The 22,853-nt window shown below is 35.3% G+C and overlaps 1 protein-coding gene across 2 annotated transcripts in view; it reads right to left on the bottom strand.

Moving 5' to 3' along the window:
- LOC129793408 (zwei Ig domain protein zig-8-like) overlaps nucleotides 1-22,853 on the bottom strand; it is a 99,268-nt gene that overhangs the window by 55,198 nt on the left and 21,217 nt on the right. For both annotated transcript variants that reach the window (XM_055833409.1, XM_055833408.1), the window contains one exon: nucleotides 6,763-6,896. In XM_055833409.1, the coding sequence (XP_055689384.1) occupies nucleotides 6,763-6,896 (134 nt within the window). The remainder of the gene's footprint in view (nucleotides 1-6,762; nucleotides 6,897-22,853) is intronic.

Below are 22,853 nucleotides of genomic sequence, written 5' to 3'. Positions count from 1 at the left end.
AACGAGCAAAGATTAATCTCCTGAGATCAAGTCCTAATTGTGCCATTAATGTTGATAAAATAATTAAGTACTTTCCTTTGGGCCCTTTTAGTGTAAGGGAATTTCTTCCTATTGAACCCTTAAGGGCATGCCTTTGGAATGATATCTATTTCAAAGGCAAACAGGGAGATGTGCCGTACTGCACTGAATGAGCGGCAACCGTTTCAAGTTGGGTGAAAGCATTATACAGACGCAAGCTTGTAAGGTTCGTGATGAAATTTCCTTTCACATCTCGGAGGAGTTTCTAATGCAAAATGAACAATATATAGTTTATACGTCTCAACTTGACATTGCGCTCTTTTTTTACCACTCACCTTTTGCGCTTTGCTGAAGTCATGCAAAAGGGAATGCGAAAAAGAAAATCATCCCCTTGCATTTTTTCCATGAGGCAATATATTGAATCCCCGCTGCTTGATAAATGTTCTGTGAGTTTGCTTTATGAAACATCTTCATTAAGGTTTTGCTCCTTTTTTTCCCATTTCTACGGGTCAGTGGGTGGGGGATTTCTACCGTCGCGTCGTGTGCTTCAATATCCAATCAAGGATATTAATGGAAGGTGGTTCGCTGTAAGCGGGAATGGATAATAGGGTGGAACATTGCTATTTATATTCATTTTCCTACTGCTCTCTTTTTTTTTTACCTTCCACATAGCCTCTTATACTTTGCGTCTTTTGCAACCAAGGTGGGGTTATATAGAAATTAATGGATGGATATTGACGTGGTGTACGAGATATGGTGGGTTTATGTTAAAAGCACCGTCAGAACCTGACCACGGGAAAGTGAATCCCTTTTTCTCTTTCCCATATCGTGTCGTAAAAGATTTTCCAGCTCCTGGGATATATTACTTAATATTTTATTCATTTCCACATCAAAACTCTGACCTTCGGCAATGAGGAAGTTGAAAAGCGGTAACCTTGTGTGGAATTACAAAGTGGGAAAAAGGAATATGTAGCTTGTATCGAGGATAGAGCTTTTTATCCAATGCGATCCAATAAAAGAAAAAATGTACTGGTAAGCTGACCAAGCTTACGGGAGCTGTGTTTCTTTCAGTGTACCAATTTTGTGAGAGTAAACTAGAGCGCGAATTAATTTAAATACGCGCAAAGTCGGGAAAAGTTGAAGTCATACCCTAAGAAATGTTTGGAAGGCCATATCTCGAGAACGGATCCATAGATTTTCATAATTTTTTTTTTGTTTGAAAGGTCTTGAAGTCAGCTATAACATATCGAAAAATGAAAAAAATTTATGTCGCCATTTTCGAAAAATTCGAGTTCGAAATTTTCGAAAACTTTGTTTTCGATTTTAGCGCCTCTTGCGGTCATTTCTCGAAGTTGCAATGTTCTAGACATTTGTAGGGTTTCACGAAATCTTTCATTTGCGCTTGAGTTGATCAAAATCGGACTTGTAGAACCCGAGATATTACATGCTAACTTTGGAAGGCTATATCTCGAGAACGGCGACATAGATTTTCTTCATTTTTGGCATGAAGCTAGATAATATAGTCAGCTATAACATATCAAAAAATGAAGCAAATCGATAATGGCGTTTTCGAGATATTCATCGAAAACTCATCGAAAATTTTGTTTTTGATTTTTGGCCCCCTAGCGGTCACTTTTGAAACTTCGGATGTTCTAGAGAGTTGTAGGGTTTGTTGAGAGCTTTCATTTGAGCCCAGGTTGATCAAAATCGGTGAAGCCGTTTTCGAGTTATGGTCGATTTTCGATGAAAAATTGTGGCGGCCATATTGACTAAACGGCTTGACCGATTTTCGAAAATGAGGTATCGTTGGAAAGGTATTGATGGCCTTTACAACATATAAAAATTTCAGATTTTTAGCTATTACAGGGGCTGAGATATAGCGAAAACAAAATTTTGAGGTTATTCAAAATGGCGGACGCGGTGGTGGGGGGTAAAATTTGACATCATAATCGAATGTCTTCCAGTCGATATTTAAACTTTGCCGTTTACCGCAAGTCTCTATCTATTACCGTTCTCTTGTAATTTAGCAAAAGGTTCCGGACGGCCGGCCGGCCGGCCGGCCGGCCGGAAAAAAAATTTTTTGGCGCATACGTTTTTTGGAATGTGGGGACCCTAATTCGTGCTTATCCCAAGTTTGAGCCCGATCTGACGACTTTCGATTTTGCTCGGTACACAAAAGCTGTGTCTGAAAGAAACACAGCTAAAAAGAGAGTTTGTGGTTCGCTTTAAAATTTAAGAATTCATAGATTTATCAAGAAGATTGGAGAATGAATTTTTCTATTTTTTTTTGTTAATAGCAGCTTCAAAAAGCAGTAAGTTCACAAAAAAGACAACGTCAAATATTTATAGGGAATAGAAATTCACGTTTCTCCCTGTTGATTAATTTAAAAACTTTTGATAAATACAAAAATCTCTGAAAATATTAAACTACCAAAAAAGTTTTAGTCAATAATCCAATTTTCATGATGAATATTTTATAATTCTCCTTTTGTGTATTAATTTCTCCGCTTTTAACGTCCTTTAAACTTAATCCTAAATAGTTCCTAAAATTTCGTGTTAAATGATTTTGGTCAAAAACCACTAAAATATTAAGATTGACAGCAAAAGCGGCAAAAGCTTTTATAGTAGGTAAATTTCTTTCGTATAAAACAGACATTCAATGTGATATACTTTCTTTAACATTCTGTAATGCCAAATTGGGATAAAAAAGGGGAGTTGTGGTAAAATTCACGAGATTTCTTGGGAGAATAAAACATGTAACTTCTGGTGAAGATGTTTTGTATGTTTCCTCTCTCCTTCAACTTGAATAATCGATTCCAATTTATTTTATTTGTTTCAAAAAGATAAGAACTTTATCACTCACACACACACCACATTCAGGACTATGTCATAGAGAAATTGCTTATAACCCACATCGTGTCTACGAGTGGTCGGGATGGGGTGGTTAAATGACAGGGTGAGGATGCTACTCATACCACATCTGACACCACACGAGAGCACTCACAATGAATAAAACAAAACTCCAATCTATATAATAAAGAAAGGCCTGTTTGTTGGTAATCGTCGTTCCGACTTTTCTATACAAATCCACACCGTTTGTCCGATCGCGATGAAATTTGGTACAGAGGCCCCTTATAACAGGCGGTTTCAGATGGCCGTATTCATTTTCCCCCCAAAGCCCCCCTTCAAGTAGCCCCCATAGAGATTTCATGCAGTTTTTGCAAATTTTTGAATTTGGCGCCTAAAGTGTTGTATGAAAATGATTTCTTCTCTTTGCGAATTTTTTCTTTTTTGTTCGATGAGAGCTTCCCATCTATATAATAAAGAAAGGCCTGTTTGTTGGTAATCGTCGTTCCGACTTTTCTATACAAATCCACACCGTTTGTCCGATCGCGATGAAATTTGGTACAGAGGCCCCTTATAACAGGCGGTTTCAGATGGCCGTATTCATTTTCCCCCCAAAGCCCCCCTTCAGGTAGCCCCCATAGAGATTTCATGCAGTTTTTGCAAATTTTTGAATTTGGCGCCTAAAGTGTTGTATGAAAATGATTTCTTCTCTTTGCGAATTTTTTCTTTTTTGTTCGATGAGAGCTTCCCATCTATATAATAAAGAAAGGCCTGTTTGTTGGTAATCGTCGTTCCGACTTTTCTATACAAATCCACACCGTTTGTCCGATCGCGATGAAATTTGGTACAGAGGCCCCTTATAACAGGCGGTTTCAGATGGCCGTATTCATTTTCCCCCCAAAGCCCCCCTTCAGGTAGCCCCCATAGAGATTTCATGCAGTTTTTGCAAATTTTTGAATTTGGCGCCTAAAGTGTTGTATGAAAATGATTTCTTCTCTTTGCGAATTTTTTCTTTTTTGTTCGATGAGAGCTTCCCATCTATATAATAAAGAAAGGCCTGTTTGTTGGTAATCGTCGTTCCGACTTTTCTATACAAATCCACACCGTTTGTCCGATCGCGATGAAATTTGGTACAGAGGCCCCTTATAACAGGCGGTTTCAGATGGCCGTATTCATTTTCCCCCCAAAGCCCCCCTTCAAGTAGCCCCCATAGAGATTTCATGCAGTTTTTGCAAATTTTTGAATTTGGCGCCTAAAGTGTTGTATGAAAATGATTTCTTCTCTTTGCGAATTTTTTCTTTTTTGTTCGATGAGAGCTTCCCATCTATATAATAAAGAAAGGCCTGTTTGTTGGTAATCGTCGTTCCGACTTTTCTATACAAATCCACACCGTTTGTCCGATCGCGATGAAATTTGGTACAGAGGCCCCTTATAACAGGCGGTTTCAGATGGCCGTATTCATTTTCCCCCCAAAGCCCCCCTTCAGGTAGCCCCCATAGAGATTTCATGCAGTTTTTGCAAATTTTTGAATTTGGCGCCTAAAGTGTTGTATGAAAATGATTTCTTCTCTTTCCAAAATTTTTCTCCGGGATTTATAAGTGGCCTCAATCAAACCATCACAATTTTTTTCCTCTAAAATTTGCGCGAAGCGCAACAAATCCCCGCGAAGCGGGGCGAGGTAAATTGGAGCGAAGCGACAATTTACCTCGTTATCTATAAGTGAATGAAGGTGTGCAATTTTTCTTGCTGGCTCTTGCCCAATCAAAGGGGAAGTTTTCGTCTAAATGGGAACTTTTGCTTTTTGTCCAGAGAGTATAAACGACAACAACTCTGTCTTGTCTAATCCAACTTTTTCCCCCAACCACGATCTCCCCTTTGGCACGGACACAAATTGTAAGCTTTAAATGCGGGGCCCGAAGACTTCTTCCTTTTTGGGATTTGATTAATAACTTCTGCAAATGTCCGTGGACAGCATATCGATTCCCCTTCTTGCTATATATACCTGGACCTGCCCCATTGCGATGACATCTCTTCTCTTGCGGTAAAACTTTTCTTAGCTCCATTTTCGGCCACCAAAACTTTTTCTTCCATCTCAACAAGTTCCCTCAACCAATTGAATACCACCCTCGTGTGAGAAAAGATTTTGGGGGATGACGTAGTGGGAAGTTTCTCGGAGATAGTTTTTAGCCATTTCCTAAAAAAAATGTACATCCAGCCCAAATTTTTTGGCGCTACTTAACACGAAACGTGTGTGTGGTGCAGAAATGAAAAATAGCTATATAACGAATTTTATTAAAATTGCAGTGAAAATGTCAGAGGAAATTGTCTCACGAGTCTCGGGTGATGTGGCAAGAAAAGCTTCGTGAAGAGAGGGGAAGGACGACAACGTGGTGGTGGTGTGTAAAAGCATGAGTGACAAAAAGCCTGAAAGACATCTCAACGCGAGAGAAAATGAGTAGGTGAAACTGAAGAAGAATCAGCAATTCACAATGGGGACGACGTGTCTCATAGATAATCTCTTCTATCTTATCAAGGTGTGTCACGTTTTCGTGAAATTTCTAAAAGGGTTCAAAATCTCTGAAATTATGATACTTTTCTTATAACATACGTCTTCTTTTCTACGCTGCTGAATAAAGACGCAGCCCCAGAATGGAGAAATGAGATTAAAAAAAGTAAAATTTCACGAGAATTCAATGAATGCAAGAAATAAAATTCTGCTAAATATTTTGGGCGAAGCTTTTAGGTATAATTTTAGCAAAGGATGTGACATTAAGTTAAAATCATTTATTTGTTTCTGTTTGAGTTTTGTTGCATGGGTATTTTTCTTTAATATCTTGTGTTTAATGGAATAAAGAAAATATTTACACTCGATTTTCCTTAATAGTTTATTAAAATGTGTTAAATTGACGAGTTTTGTGCTTAAAAGGTTGATTACTTTAAATTAAGTGTCTGAATTAATTGAATAAATTTACTTTATTTTCTCATTGATACCAATTCAAAGGTCGTCACGATGAAGGCAGCTAGAAGTGTGGAAATATAAAGTGAAAGCGCCTGGTCGTACTAAACGTTCAGTATTCACTTAAATTAGAATTAATTCACGATTGTAGTCATTTACTGATTATTTTCATCGAGATGATTGTCCTTTTGTGTAATAATTTGATACACCTTTCCATTCTGTAACCCAAATGATTTTCTTGACTTTTCATAAATTACTCGTCTGAGAAAAACCATAAAGAAATCAACTACCAAAATGTTTTTCGTCTCCTTCATCCCGTTCATCCCTATACAGCAGTCAGGAAAGAGTTGCAATGCATTTATTAATCAAACGCCAACATGTTGAGGGGGTTCCTGAACCATGGGTGAGAAAGCAATTATACGTCCAAACTGGTAGACCGAGAGAATTGAATCACTATTATTGTTTGTCGTCCGCAAAGTTATTCGAAAGATAATCGCTCCGGGGAGCAATTAAGATGGGATTTATCGTGTTGGGTGGATCGCGTTTTCAATTAAATCTTATCGAGTTTCTGCCACCGAAGATGTTATATATAAGATTGGTGTCGGAATGCATAATTCACTTCGAATTGTTCATCTCCCACGGGTGCTTTACTTCAGGAAACTCGGGAAACTTTTATATATAGTTTCATCACATCACCACAACTATCGTCTATATAGATCATTATAAACAAAGAATTACGAGCTTATGTTTTTCAACCATATTGAGTGTTTTTAATTAAAAAATAAATGATTTAATTGATCTTTCTTTCTCTCAAAGTGATTGATTCTAAATTCAATCCATTCAATCACTTTTCAATTGAACCTTGGGTTTCGGACATTTTCAATGCTTTTAAGATGTGATTTTGTATGACTTCTGTGTAACATAGGGTGTAATATACCTACATCTTTATCACCGAGTCGCTCAACACGGCAATGGATGAAGGCTGTTTGTCCGACAGTCACTGTGACATTTCGCTGCACATCGAAATTGAAGTAGGGCAAAGCAATGGGATTTGCTGTGGATAATGTGAAGCTTTCTGCGAAAAAAAAACAAGTGAAAAATACAACATAAAACATCTGGTTAAATACAACTTCCAACTAAAGTTATATGTTGCAAAAATAAATCTGGTGAGTTTAACTTACATACTAGCAAGGATTGATTGCGCGTAATTTATTTAACTTTTTTATGAAGTTTATTTCCTCTTTAAGAGTTTTTGTGCTTATTTTGTCAAGAAAGTATGATTGATTAAACGGAATTTATGAACTTATGTTAGATATGATATGTATAGTTTTGAAATATATATTAATTTTTAACATTTTTAAAGTCATTGATATGAATTCAGAATCTTTAAAAAAAATCAGAAATCTTACAAATATGTAGTTTCTTTTCCCTTCATTTTATGAACACGTGGCGAGCAAATTTCAACGTTAAGGTATTGAGAGGAAAAAAGAGAAAAGAAAAATCTTCTTTAAGTATCATGACAGTTTCTGTCTGGGCGACACAATATATTTCCACCCACACTGTGTCTACACACGTTGACCAGTGTCACCATGCAATATCCCCAACACATTTCGTGCCAGTTACTCAATTTTCTTCCATGCACTTAAAGGCTCTGAGCTGTCATCCCTTACTACCCACACAGCTCCACTTTTTTGTTCCTTGTTTTTCTCCATCGCATAAGGAAAATCCTCCCTATGAGTGAGAAAATTTGTCGTGAGCGCTGTCTTTTTTTTTCTTGTTTGCAACCCTCTCTCTTTTGCAATCTTCTCCCACGGTGGCACTTTAAGCTCCCTCTGTTTATGGCTATTCCACATAAAATGTCTTGCAGGAAAACCCCTGGTCGGGGACAAGGAGCAACAATCTCAACGGATTCCAGCAGATTTTGTCATTTGTTAACCCATTTATGACACTATGCGCACTCTAATGCTCTCTACGTGTTCTCAAAATTCATGAGAAAAATAATTTTTCAATTACACTCACTGAATTTATCAAAATCACTCTAAGCATTCCACACAAGACCAATGAGAAAGCTTTTTATGAAGTTAATGGGATTCTCTTCACAACGTATTCTATATAAGGTTTAATTTTTCAATGCTTTTTTTGAAAATTTTGTCGCTCTTCATGTTTACAAGAAAATCATTTTGGCTACCATTTACCGAGCAAATGATTTACCAAGAAAAACCATGAAAGATTTATATTCACTCGCCTTGAATCGAGTGAAAGTGACTGTGAAGACATTAAATAAGAGATTATTGCAAATAAACAGTATAAACGAGAGCCTCAAACAGCCACATAAAATTCATGAGGGTGTTTTGGAAAGCTTAAAGTGGTTGAATGTTAAAAATAATCCTTTCCATTAATTTATGAGATATCTTCCTCATGATCTTGAACATATTCTCAATATAAAACATTTTTTGTGTCAATGAATTTTTAAATAATTAATTCATCGAAGGAGTATGATTTAATTGGTAAGAGCAAATTTTTTATTAAAAGCATTTGATAAAAAAGTCCTACCTGTAGTCCTAATTTTTTCCAGACCCTAGTCTCATGGCTAATGGGTGGAGGGAATGTGCGAGCTAAATGTCCTAGGCTATGCGGGTATGTGTTAGCAACCTTCGTATGCACGCTCCGGTATGAGTCAGTCTATTGCTGAGTTTCGTTGGGAGCGCATGTGGGGCATTTAGTTGGCTACGCCCTACCGCTCAAATAAAATCTCTAGGTAGTCCAACTTAATTGGACTACATACCTAAGTTTCAACCTTATTAGGTGGATTTCCAATGTTTTAATCTTAATGAACAATAAAAGCCCTTTTCTCTGTCTGAATGAATTCCTACAAAAGGGGTGAGCCGATCATGATGGAATTCTGTATGGTGATTGATACAGTACGAATTGGAACGGGTATATAATACTTTGCCCTTCCTGTCCTAATTATAGTGCCCTGAGAAGAAAATCGTAGTTTCATTCTTTACTAAGACCGGCACAAACTCTCTAAAACTTATAAAAATAATTAAACATTCAATAAAAGTTTTTTTTTATCTTCTACATTTTTTCTAAATAATAATTAAAGCAAAGATATGTTTAAAAAAAATTGGTTCTGCTAATTCTGCTGATAAGTAAAAGATTTAATCTGATTTAATTCAAGTTTTTAGTGAGTGGATAGGAGGAGCGACTGAAACGAGCCGGTTCGAAAAGCAGTTATGTTCACACCATGAAAGAAGTGACATTATCGGTAAGTCAAAATTGCATTTTCTTCTTCCACACCTTTTCCACCATACGAAAGTTCGTATTTCGTAATAATATAATAACATACTAAAATGATATGTATTATTTTTTTTTGGTGTATCTTTAAAAAGTTACTAAAATGTTCAGCAGATTCATAACAGAACAAGAAGTATTGCAATATACAGACACCAAATTTCTTCTCAAAGAGTTTATTGACACGCTCGCGAAAATTCAGACGAGACTCAAAAGAGCTTGAAGGCATTCGGGTAAATTTATTCAATGATTTCCATTAAAATGGGATTTATATGTCATTTAACTTTTCTAATGATTTCCTCCGCGCTCCAGTCGATTGAGTATAATCAAAAGGACCTACCCCTAGAGCGTTGGGGTGTGAATTGTCGTCCCTGTAATTTCAGCTTTATTTATGTGTTCACCCTATATGGTGTACGTTATGTATATAAATCCACGGTGCTGCAATATAATTTACAATTATGACTCAATTTAATGCAATTTCGCCCACAGTTGGGAATTATTTCTAAGTAAATGGTGCAGTGCTTCATCTTGTTTTAATTATACCTCCTACAGAGATTACATCGCAGAAAATTTTCTAACTCCCTTCCCTTTATAAGTAAATAAATCCATATACTTACTTTGCTTACTTTACATAGCAACATATCATAACATGTACATATGTATGTATGTATGTATGTATGTATGTAAATTGTAAATTAATACGTATAAAGAGAATTGCCAATCAACTTTCATTCATCCACTCATATTTCGGGATGATTATTATAAAACGAGGTAAATTGTCGCTTCGCTCCAATTTACCTCGCCCCGCTTCGCGCAAATTTTAGAGGGAGAAAGGAATTGTGATGAATTGAAATATATTTAATGGAAGATTTATTCGTTGGTAAAAACCGCCTGGTATCAGTAGTCTCTGTACCAAATTTCATCACGATCGGACCAACGGTGTAGAAATGCACATAGCTGTACAGACACGAAATCCTTTCTTTATTATATAGATTACGTTGAAATTAGTAAAAATATTTGAATTGTTAAGTTTGGAATGGTTTTTATTATGTCTGAGGAAATAATTCAGCGTAAGTTTAATTGAAAACACGAGCTTCGAATCACGTATGAATAAACAATTGAGGCTATTATATGGGACCGTATATTAGTTGGAAAGAGTATGAACGGGGGCTCCCAAATGAACAGGTAGAAGTTCCCGACATATTCAATATTCACTAAAAAATAGAGCCCGTTATATTTATATAAGCATTAATGGAAATATGCCACAAATAAATAGCGAATTTGTATGGAAATTATATAGTGGGGTGGTGATAATGAAATGTTTTAATACTATAAATAATGGGCCTAATTCAGCGACCAAGAAACCCTTGAAATCTTTGAATTTTGTACTGAAATTTCAAGATTTCAAGCGGATTTCAAGGGTTTCTTGGTCGCTGAATAAGGCCCAATGTTTAAAAAAACCCCGTTATTTTATCCTTCAGCAACTAAAATGTGGGTAAAAGCGGATTTTTTATTCCTAATTTTTTTATACTTGGTCCACCTTCAAGAAGGATCTTAAAGTACACCTGAAAATCATATAAGTTTTTCCTTTAGTGTTTAATTCAATGCACAGAATTTCAAACAAGCTTTACTGTTTGAATAAAAATTTGACTTATATACCCTTTTTAAATTCAACCATTAACTTTACTTGATGTCATTAAAATATAGTGAGAGTTTTTTTCAATGAAATGTAAATTGGAAAATGTTGTATTTTCATTTACAAACATTGAGAGTTTTTTTTGTTTTAAATTGTAATGAGATTAATTCATTGAGCCAAAATTGGAAAATATTTCATTTTATTTTTGAGTGAGAAATATCAATTTAATTTTCCTCATGAGTGGAAAGGTATGTTATTGAATAGGAAATTTTAATTAAAATATTATCTGTCTTTCTTTGCTTTTCATTAATTTGAATGAAATACGATATACATTAAAATAAAAATTTAGTATATTAAAATTAAATTTAGGTGACGCACAAGGTATGGATTAAAAGCTCTAAGATGTGACTAGGTATCAAAAACTAAATTATAAAACCCTCTAAACTTATTCGAATCAATATTTTCACAAGCTTTACCCAAGATGTACACAAGCTCATCACAAAGAAAACTTCTTTGTGATCAAAATTGATGACGAAGTTGAGCTCCGTCTAGTGTGTAAATGTTTTTTCGTTCTATTAAATTGATGTGCGCCCAGAGATAGGGAAAATTTTCCCACGCTTGACCACTGAAGAAGGCTCCGACTGGAGCCGAAAGGTCTGGGAAAATGTGAGTCTTTCTAAGTGAAGATTACATTTTCCTTCGACGAAAAACCCAGAAGAAAATTGTATTGTCTTATGTCTGTAAATTATAATACTATACCTAATATAATATATAAAATATAATAATATAATAGAAATTATATTTGGGGTTCAACTTTATTGTTAACAGCTTACACTAAAATTATTGTAAATACAGTGGGACCCCAGTACAACGACCACTTGGTTGAGCTACTCTCGCGCATTGAAAATAATGAGTGTGAAGAGTACATCCGAGTGGTCGTTGTACTGGGGTCCCACTGTATATAAAAAAAATCGACGACTTCAAATAGGAATTTAACTTTTAGTATAAGTATATACATTTTAGCGTTCCCAAATTATGAAAATGTTGGTGGAAAAAAGTGTTTCGGCCGGCTTACCATCTCAAACACATATTTTGCAAAAACTCAAAAATTCTCAAAAAATGCATGAGATTTATATGGGGGCTACCTGGATGGGGTTTGGGGGAATATAATACGATCATCTGAAACCGCCTGATATAAGAAGCCTCTGTACCAAATTTCATCGTAATCGGACAAACGATGTAGATTTGTATAGAAAAGAAGGAACAACGATAACCAACAAAGAGAACTCGAAGATTTTAAACTCTTTCCATGTGTTTAAGAAATTTTTATACAAACCGGTGGCTTCTAGGTAAATCAAATCTAAAAAGTATATTTTCATTTGAAAGGAAATGAAACGTGCAATAAATCTCATAACCTTTCAGGATGCTTTTTCTGTCTTTAAAAGTTGAGTACTGCAAAATTTATATAACATATGTATATATACACACATATATGTACTACTTTCACAACGTTGGAATTTGCTTTTGTTTTAAGTTAATCGCTTCGTTTAGCAGAAAATCAGATCTAAAAAATTTCTCCGTCATTTCCATGAACGCTTACTATAGTTTGTTTCTGTATATATTTAAATTTAATGAGATTTGTTCAAGTCTGGCAATTTAATGTGAATGAGAAATGTTTATTTTGTTTGCAAAGGAGCTTTCTTTGTGGGCTATGAGTGGGGCTCAAGGGTTATAATTCAGCCAGGCAGGCAGTAGTGGTTGCAATGTTCTACACATGTGGGCTTCTTTAAGTGGGGATGTTTGTTACGTATTAGTCCACCCTTGCGTGAATATTTCGCATAAAATATTCGATTAAATTAATTCTCCCCAATTTTCCAAGTAAACGATAGGTAAATAAAGTAGATGAATAACAAGACTAAGTTCCCAAAAGCTCCGCAGCATTGTATTGTTACGGCGATGCCGAACAATGCTCTTAAAAACCCCCAAAAATGCTTAATTTTTACCTCCCAAATATTTTTGAATACCCCCTAAAACGTCATAAATAAATTCCCCCCTGTTGCGGAGAATTTTTCTAATAATTTTCCATAAAGGAATCAGATTCTGGAATCAAGAATCTGTTCCCCAAAAAATGACATGCCCCTTGGCCACATTCCCCTAAATGACGCACCCCTAGCGTCAAAAAGGATGATGCAATAGCCCTGAGGGCCCTATATAAGCAGTGTGCACGCTCAGTCGGCACGCATTCAGCGGTGCGCCGCTAAAGAGGAAGGACCTCCAAAAGGACATCCCACCTCAGAGCTCTGAGCACTAAAAAGCCTCACTAAAAGAGCCATCTTTAAACTATCGCCACAAGAGCGACTAACTTTAAAACAGCCGCCAAAGAGCGAGCCATTTTTCTATAAGCTCCTCATTGGGGAAGTTCCCACTCCAGTAGTGGTTGAGGTGACATCTCGCATAGAGACGCTCACAAAAGATTTGGGACTTTCTTCAGAGAGTTTCAGACCTAACTCCAGGGGCTGTATTCTCTTAGCAGGAGAATATCACGCCGGTGATAAATTCCTGTGAAACTTTTCACAATCTCGTGAAGAAGAAGATTCTTCTCTCGGCAAGAAGCCCAAAACCCCATTTTATAAGACCCCCGAAGAAACAATAAAACCACTATGTATTTGAATTTTTCCCTTAAACCCAAAGTTTTTCACTGGTTCCTCCCAAGGTCGGGCATGGCAGAAGATTCAGCACCAGAGCTTTCCGCGGCTTTAAGCCCCGCCGCAACAGTATATTGATTGAATTTCTCTGAATTTTTCTCCCACGTTGAGTTCATCTAATGTGACGTGAAAACCGTACGTAATTTGTCGCTGCGGTGACGGGTGAATTAGAAAAAAAATGACCAAATTTTCCATAGTCTAGTGTTGTGAAAGAAAAAAATTCTACATGTAGTGGAAAACCATACACAATACCCTCGAGGGATATTGTAAATTTGCTCAATGGAGTGTGTCGTGCAAAAGCTGCTTTCGCAGACGCAATTTCGCAGCTCTTTTTCATACCAAAATCTTATCACGCATCCTATACAAAAAGCTGCGAATCAATTGAAATGGAGTGTTTGATCTTTTGTATCCATATGATACTATAGCTACATTGCTTGCAAAATCCTCGAAATTCTTCTCTAAGCTTCTCAACTTTCTGCAAATCGCAAGCTCTATTGGAGCATTTATAAGCAGTTCTCGTGTGGATAACCTTTTAAGAGGATTTTAAACGACAACTAAATTGCTATTTTAATTGGAATTTCCAATGTGAATTCAATACCTAATTCCACAAACACCCAATTTCAATGCAGTAAATTGACAAGTGCAAAATATCCCGTCGAGACCAGAGACTTAAATATATCTCTTTTATGTAAATAAAATCAAATTGAAACGTACACATTTAGGTGAAAATTCACGAAATATTACGAAAGTTTATATTTTTTTGTTGAAAAATGTCAACTTCTTTTTTGAAAAAAAAAAGAACATGTTTTTTGAAAATTGAGTATGTTTTGATAGAGAGCTAATTGTAGGAGTTTCGATGCAAATATAATTTAAATAGAATAAAAAAAATGCTTTTTTAAATATAATTGTATTAACTGCATGAACAATTAAAAAAAAACACAAACTTTCATACTTTTTCATAATTTTCAACAAAATATTAAATGAACAACAGTTGATTCTATTAAGTAGAGCATCAGGTTAAATGAAATGTAATTGCGAATTAATTGATTTTGATTTCGTGGAATTTTGCGGAAAAACGGGGAATCTATATTGTTGTATATTGTGGTGCATAAATTCTAGGAACTAAAATGCATTCGTAAATTTGGTGAGCGATTCCGGAGAAAATTGCTTTTGTTGTAAACAATAGGTTCTGTACACTGTTCTTTTGTAAAATCATATCTCTATTAATCACTTCCCTGGAAAATTCGGGTAATTTTCTATTGATGAAAAAGAGTGCAACAAAGTCTCTAAAAATATAATTTCCATGAAGAATGACTGCATGTTTCTTTATTCTAAAAAAAAAAGAAATTCATACCTTTAATGTCAATTAAACTTAAAGAAAAAAAAATGTTTGAGTTAATTAAAATTGCATTTTTGAAGTAAATGTAAACCATTTGTGAAAAATAGTGGTTTTTAGCATTCTCCTTCCACCCCTATTAATACGTATGGTACTAAATAAGCAAATGGCAAAGAGTAACGATGTGAGTTTATAAAAAATGCAAGTCAACATTAGAATATAAAGAGAGTCAAATAGACGCATCTTGTATAGAATGTTGAATGCTGGGAGGTTTGAATAAGGTACAATCGTATTTACTCTCCTATCACTATTGTGCACGTAATACACCTACACTGTATCCTGATGCTTTCGTCTTTTTCCTCCTCCGTGGGGGTGTTGTGCTTCATGCAGTTCCCCACAACCATTTTGTGATTTAACGAAAGCTTATGTTTTTCTCCCTTCTTACCGGGAGGGTCGTGCTGCCCCGAGAGTGGCCGACATGGCACCATGAATACCTAAAGAAATCCTTTTGAACACCCATCCACCACTGCTGGTTGGGTGGTGGAAGAGGGAGATGCATTTCTCTATGTTTCTCAACTAAACTCATAAACATTTCCACCCCATTCTGCAATGAAAAATACCTCGAATGAATGACGGAGAGATTCTTCAGTATTCATGAGGGATTCGTAGACAGAATACAGGACCAATCAAAATGTGCAAGACGACTTTTCATTTGGCACCGTCTGTTTCATTTTCGTGTGTTATTTTGGATGTTCCTTTTTGTTCTTGACAGTTTCCCCATCTTGAGAAAAGCAAAAGTCTCCCAAGCATCCATAAGATGGTCTTTTCTCAGCTTTTGTGCCAACTTCGCATAATTTTATGCTATTTATTCATGAACAATGTGATGAAATTAATATTTCAGAAGCAAATGTGAAGATTAAGGCACTCTCAAAGCGCATTTTCAAACATTTGAACAATGTACCAAGTTTATGAATGGGTAGGTAAAATAATTATATTTTGATAAAATTTGATTAATATTGCATTAATTTACCTTTTTATGTATTAATCGAGCTTCCAATTAAATGTGAGAAAATTCTATTTGAAGCTGGAGAAAAAGAAAAAAAAAGAGTCCAGTAAAAATTATGCAAATGTTAAAAATTGCGAAAAATTGTGAAAAAGTGGATGAAAAATCCGGAAAGTCTTCCAATATACCGCTGAGCAAGATATTCGCGATATTGACGCAATCCGCCAAAGCTATATTTTACTGATCGTTAAGGAAGACGCATAAACTGCGTCGAAAGCTCCGGAGATTAAGACGAAGGTTTCCTGTCGACGCTCCCAGAAAGAGTTTTGTGCTCCTATAACGTTCTTTTTTGTTCTATATATGTACGGCAAAGGGGGAGAGGGTATGGGATGAAGTCCGGTATACCCATTAAGTTTAAAAATGAAAAATTCCTATATGGCGCTTGCAACTCATCGGCTCCCTTTACTCTCTCAACGAAATTCATTATGATCGGTCCAATTTCTTTTTATTAAGATTGATTATTTCCGTAAAATTATCCAATATTATTTCGACTGTTGATGTAAACAACAACTCAAGTTAACCTTAGCTGGAACTTTGAAGCACTCCGCCTGTTTGGTGCCCATTCATTCCCTTCAAAATGTTTTCTTTAGCTAACATAATGTTTAAGTGCCCGAATTTCAATGGTTTCACTAAAGTTACATTTTATATCATTTGAATTCTTCGGTCAATGTATATACATACACACAATATTTAATTATACATATCTTATAGTTATAGTATACAATAGCACAATTTAGTCCTTATGTTGTATATATAGTGAGAACATACAGTGAGAAAATGGGGATGAATTGGTGTAATTTTCATGTAGAACAGTAAAGATCTTCACAGTGAAATAATAGAAACACAATTGATTTTCTCAATGGGGGAGTATGGGCAATTTGTGGGGATGAACCCACGGATGGAGCATGACGAAAAGAAAAGCAGATTAATGTTCTAGCTGTGCCTGGAATTCTTCAAAATTGCCTCAAGCGACCCTCTTGGCGTATTTTTTTGTTCTCCTTCTCTTATTTCCAGCTTCGTCACAAGCAGAAGGAGAAGAGGACCATCATCCATCTGCCACTATCCCCTATTCAGTATCTCAAACAATTGAAATTGCCATTTAAACCACATTATACCGAGTTGGAGTTCGTGAGCGTGCTCTGGAAAATGGCAAACTGGAAAATTCAATTCAATTACCTGGGCTAAGCGGGAGGGGTTGAGAGTATTGTTTGCCACACCTCACTCTCTGCAAATATCGTCCAACTTGTACACATACACACTGACGATAAGAGAAGGTGAATAGAACCATTTCAGGGTGGCTAGGCGATGAAGAAAAATGAATCATTCGAAGAGAAAAATGAATCTTCCAGCAATTCGCATTCTGACCACATCATACAATTTCGCTACGATATGGACTTGAACTCGATTTGAAACAGAGATCAAATTGTTCGACTCATTTGAATTATTTATTCTGAATTCAAATATTCTGAGTACAACCCTTTTTTTATAGAATAAGATATGAGTGCAGTGGGTCAACTTGGATTGAGAAAAAGTCATACAAATTTCGTTTTAACCCTCCCTCTTTCTCCTGACTTAAAATTTATTATAAGAACTTCATTTAAAAATAGTCTCGCGTAAAAATTTAATAAAACAACTCTAGTTTTTTTCCGACATTTTTTAGACGAGCTTGGTGGTAAACGCAATAAATAAAAAATACATACAATGCAATGAGTTAAGTAAATGTAAAAAAAATCTAAAATCAAATGGCTAAACAAAAATACATTTATATGTACGTACATAGGTATAATAATTTTTTCTGGTTAAAATTTTTTATTCTAAAATACTTTAATCAAACTTGAGTACTCCTTCCACCTGCGTTAGTATGAAATATTCCGTACGTACTTCTGCATAAGCTTTTATAATGAATTTCGCTCCAATGGGGTAATCTAAAGTGTATTTATGCTTGATAGAATTCACTTCTATTCTTCTACTATTATTGGAATCCATATTATTTTCAATTGAGCACTTTGGCGAACGCCTCAGGGGCATCAATGTAGTACCAGATGATTGAAAACCCGGGAAAATTGCAAAATTTTCCTCGGATATTATAATTAAACGAGTAGGCGCGAAAAAAAAAGACGAAAAAGATTTTAGTTATCGCATTTTAGTATTATTAAATTGAAAATTCGGTGTTGAAATAACGGAAAAGAGAGAAAGAGAAATGAAATACCTATATGTATAGAATGAATGAGTTAATTTATTGAAGAGACTTGTGGGATGGTCACTGAAGTACCTATAGTTCTGGAAAATTCATTATGGACATAAAAGTTAAAATTTAGATTTCCATTAACACTAAAAGTTCATATTCGTGTTTCATGCTAAATAAATTCAAAAACATTCATACTGAAAATTATCTCTCTTTAATATACTGATGTGTATTTGAATGTATGTATATAATTTGTATAATTGTACTACATTTTAATGACTTATCTATCGAATTGATGTATAGTAGAACATCCATTTCAGTCTATCTTGTCTTGTTTAAAAAGTTTATGTTTCGGCAATTTTATGTATTAAAAAAGGTTTAAATAAATAAACCGAAATAAACATTATTTCTCTATGTCCCATATAGCAATAAGGCCGGCCCATTGATTTATTCTCATGAGGGCCTTTTTACGGACAGGAGTGTATCAATCACCTAATCCAACTGGTCAACGTGATCCGATTGCATGGCGATCTTTTCGATGCAAGATTGAGTGCATTGCTTTATTAGGGTGTATCGAAAAATGAAAATTTCGGAAATTTAAAAACGTCGGGTGTGGAAAAGTTGTGGATGGAATAGTCATTTCCAAAAATACTTTTCCCGCGAAAAAATTTTGATGTTTAGCTCGGTAAATCCGCGATTGAAATTCGCGGGTTCGCGGATTATGACATTTTTTCGCGTTTTTTGCATTTTTGAGCGTAATTCTTTATACATTGTACATCTGACCCTGATCTCTGAGTTCTCAAATTTAAGTTTGTCAATCTAACTTAAAATCCTCGATTGACATAAAATTTTATTTTTTAAAGTATATGCATATGTATATATTTTTTAAATTTTCTATTGATGTTAGGCAAAATAGAAAACCTTTTAAGTAACCCTTCATGAAACATGTCGTGTTTTCATCATTGTATTGATAAATTCCAAGTAAATCAACATTGATAGAACACCTTTTATAAAATGGAATAAGGTGGAAAATGTTTTTTTTTTCCACCTTAAGGTGAAAAATATTTACTTTCTATTTCCTGTATATCTCGTTTACTTATACCAATTGAAAAAAAATGTTATTTTTTCATTGACAATGATCTTTCATTCTAAATGTTGGAATAGAAACAATTTCCACTGAAAATGCCTAAATGTTGCTTAATTGTGAATTCCTGTAAATCGTCAGAAACATACTCATCTGTTTGAATAATTTACAGAATTCATTCAAATGTGGAAATCACATTAAATAGAACATTCATGATATTTTAATTACTTCACTATTCTGACAATTCTGACCGCAAATTTGCAGTTTACTCCCCACTAAAATATGAATTTTAATATAAACTTCACATTTCTCCATATTAATGTATAGTCCAGTATATCGCGTACATTCCAACAGACCAGAAATATTTCTCTGGGTATACCGCACAAGTTTATTTCACCCTCACCAGTTTAGGTATTTAACAATATGTAGCCAGAAAAAGCTCTTGCTGAAACATTCATTAAATACTTGAGCACAAATTTATCCACTGCACTGCTCATGCCTTTTTTTGTTGAAAGCTCACCGAGAGAAAAATGCATTAAGTAGTCAGATATAATTCTGACCACGACCCAATTTGCACTTCTCGCCAACATCCGGAAGTTACTTTTGGTGCACATGAAGGAGGAACTTTTTCACCGAGACCATACCTGGGAAACATTATATAAGATTCTTAGGCATTGCTGAGTTTAGGGCATGAAATGAGAATTGCATTCATGTGTTCATGGGCTGAATAAGAACTGTATGAAGATAGAGAGAAAAATTGAGCAGGGTTGCAATGTAAATAGATTGAAGATTTACAAAGATAATTTATGGAAAAGAATCTATAGGTGTTCGTGCCATGATTTTTTCTAGAAAAAAAAACCAGACAAATACATGTTACACACAGAATTTTTTTTGTATAAGCCGAAAGCGAATGCAAGACTCGCAGTTTGACTCGCACTATCTAATGCAAACTAAATGGGAATATTCGTCATCAACGAATGCGAGTGGACATACCTGCAGAAACTAGCCTCACCAATCTCATTTTGAAGTTTATTTTTCTGTGTGTGTGATCTGGTCTTAAGCAACATGATGCACGATAGGCCCACATGGGCCGCAGGAGACGTTAGTCTCCGGACCACATTAAACGTAACGTAACGTGGTGGTCCCGGCCAGCCAGATCAAAAGTTTTTCACCATTATTTTCGAAATGTGAGATATTTGAAACACGTTCATACCAAGTTCGAGCCCGATCTGTGGTGGTCGATTTTCCGACGATTACAGTACTATACTTGTTAACTGATAGCTGGTATTAACAAACTAATAGTACATGTTTGATTGGGCATTTCTAATTATTTTTTATTATCTACAAGATTACATACGCAATAATTGTTTCCTCGGATGATCTTTTAATTATATTATTAATCTACATGATATAATTTCATCAACTCTACCCACGTAGCATCATTCCTGAGCTTTGCAGTGATAACTTCCCGACTCTTGGTTGAACTCACATGCAAACCATTCGCGAGATGTGGGTTTTCTTTGCTTCTGTGCTACATCCTTCACTCATAGAAAAAATTCCGTATTTATCACCGCAAAGTGATAAATACGGAAGTAGAAGTGGTGTTTTCAGTAACACTTTTAAGGAGTGGTAATTTACCACCGCAAAAGTGGTGCGGCAAGATGTCAAATTTTTTCTCTCAAAAAAATGCCTTACAATTTTCACTAATATAGAAAATACATTATAAGAGATAATATAATACACTAAACAAAGGTCTATTAATGAAAAACTGGTGAAAATCATGGAAAAATACGATTAAAATTATTTATTTTTTCATCACCCCATTAAAATTTTGTCCTCTATTTGCGGACACAAATAGGACATTTCATAGGAATTTCACATGTCACGTTTCGACATTAAAATATGAATATGTAAATTCATTTATTCTTTAAAAAAATTAAAAAAAATTTAAAAAGCGTCGACATTTAATGAAAATAAAATCACAAGATTTCTCTCATGAAAACAAGATGGCGACTATTTCTTTCGAAATTTCATTTTTTTGCAATATCTCGCCCTCTATAAATAAAGACGATAATGATCTCAAATTTTGATAAATTGTAAAATCTTTCCCAAAATTTTGGCTAATCTCCAAGGCGCCATTTTGAATTATGTCATTTCGCAATATCTCGTTTTCCACAATAGATAGAAGAGTGAAATTTAGATATTTTGTATATCTTATTAAAATCTTTCAAAAAATGGCTAGTCTCCAAGCCGCCATTTTGAATTAGTTTACTTCGCGATATATCGCCTTCCACTACAGATAGAAAGTTCAGGTCTTAATAAAATCTTTCAAAATATATGGCTAACCTCCTAGCTGCCATTTTGAATAATTTTTTTTCGCGATATATCGCCTTTCACTAGAGACAATTTTATTTAAGTTAATTTAGGTTAAGCCATTCTTGAGTTGTATCCGAAAAAAACTCTTTTTACTTTAAATTGGGGTAAAAAACGCCATTTTGGAAAAAAAATGGCTACCATTTTGAAAATACATCAGGAGAATTACCTTTTGTCTCCTGAAAACAAATTTACCATGAGAATTCCGGTAGTATCTCAAACATAAGAAAAGATATTCAAAAAAAAATTAAGCCTTTCTTTTGAATACCCAGATATCCAAATTCACTCTTCTGTCTATAGCGGAAGACGAGTTATCGTGAAAAGAAGTAATTCAAAATGGCGGCTCGGAAACTAGCTATACTTTTTTTAAATATTTTATTGGCTCTGAACAGACGGCGGTGACTTTTGGTTGAAGTCATCGCGAGGAAACTTTTTCTGGCACTTGCAGGTGACTTTTTTGCGCAAACATAACCTCAAAGCAATATTTTTTGTGCAAAAAAGTGAAAAATGTGGGAAAACTGCAGAGGATCAGCAGGGTGTTGAAAAGGAGGATCCTAAAAGCTTAACCATACTTCAGCGTCAAAAGACGCTGTTCGTTGTTTTTTCTCACTTGCTCCTTGTCAAATTGTATCGCGCTGTTACTGTCAAACAAGAAAGGCGGTTATAAAACATAGAAACCGCGTTTCTTGTTTGACAGTGACAGCGCAATACAATTTGACAAGGAGCAAGTGAGAAAAAACAACGAACAGCGTCTTTTGACGCTGTTGCTTGGTTAGGCCTTAAGAACCCTTAAAAACTTCCTGATGCAATTGGCAGTCATCCTGCTGACTTCCAGGTACTTATGGTACTTTCCTGACACACATCATACCGTTTCGGGAAGAAAAAAGTGTACAAACTTCAAGTTGCTGTGCAAATTTTCGGCTGGAAAGTGACTTTAGGGGCATACGGGAAGCCCCCGGGGGCATTGCAATGCACTTTATCCCATATTTTTTTTCACTTTTTATTTGCACAAAAAAAAGTTGCTTTGAGGTTATGTTTGGCGGGGAAAAAATTTACCTCATCCAAAACTTCAGTTGAGTGAGGCAACTTTTCGCTCGGGGAAAAACCTCCATCTAACATAACCTCAATTTAGCATGCGATAAAAATTCGGAATTGAGTAAATTTTCGCCTAAAAAATGCATTAAGTGCATAAGGGAAGCCCCCCGGGGGTGCTGCAATGCAGTTTTTCCCACATTTTTTCACTTTCTTTTCTACAAAAAAAAGTCACCTGCAGGTTTCAAAAAAAGTTTCCTCGAAAAAGTCACGTCCAAGTGTCAAAAAAAGTTTTCTTGCGAAGACGTCAACCAAAAGTCACCG

This window comes from Lutzomyia longipalpis, chromosome 3, assembly GCF_024334085.1.
Source record: "Lutzomyia longipalpis isolate SR_M1_2022 chromosome 3, ASM2433408v1".
Classification (NCBI taxonomy): domain Eukaryota; kingdom Metazoa; phylum Arthropoda; class Insecta; order Diptera; family Psychodidae; genus Lutzomyia; species Lutzomyia longipalpis.
Note: the sequence above shows the minus strand (reverse complement) of the source record. Positions and strands in the feature narration are given on the sequence as shown.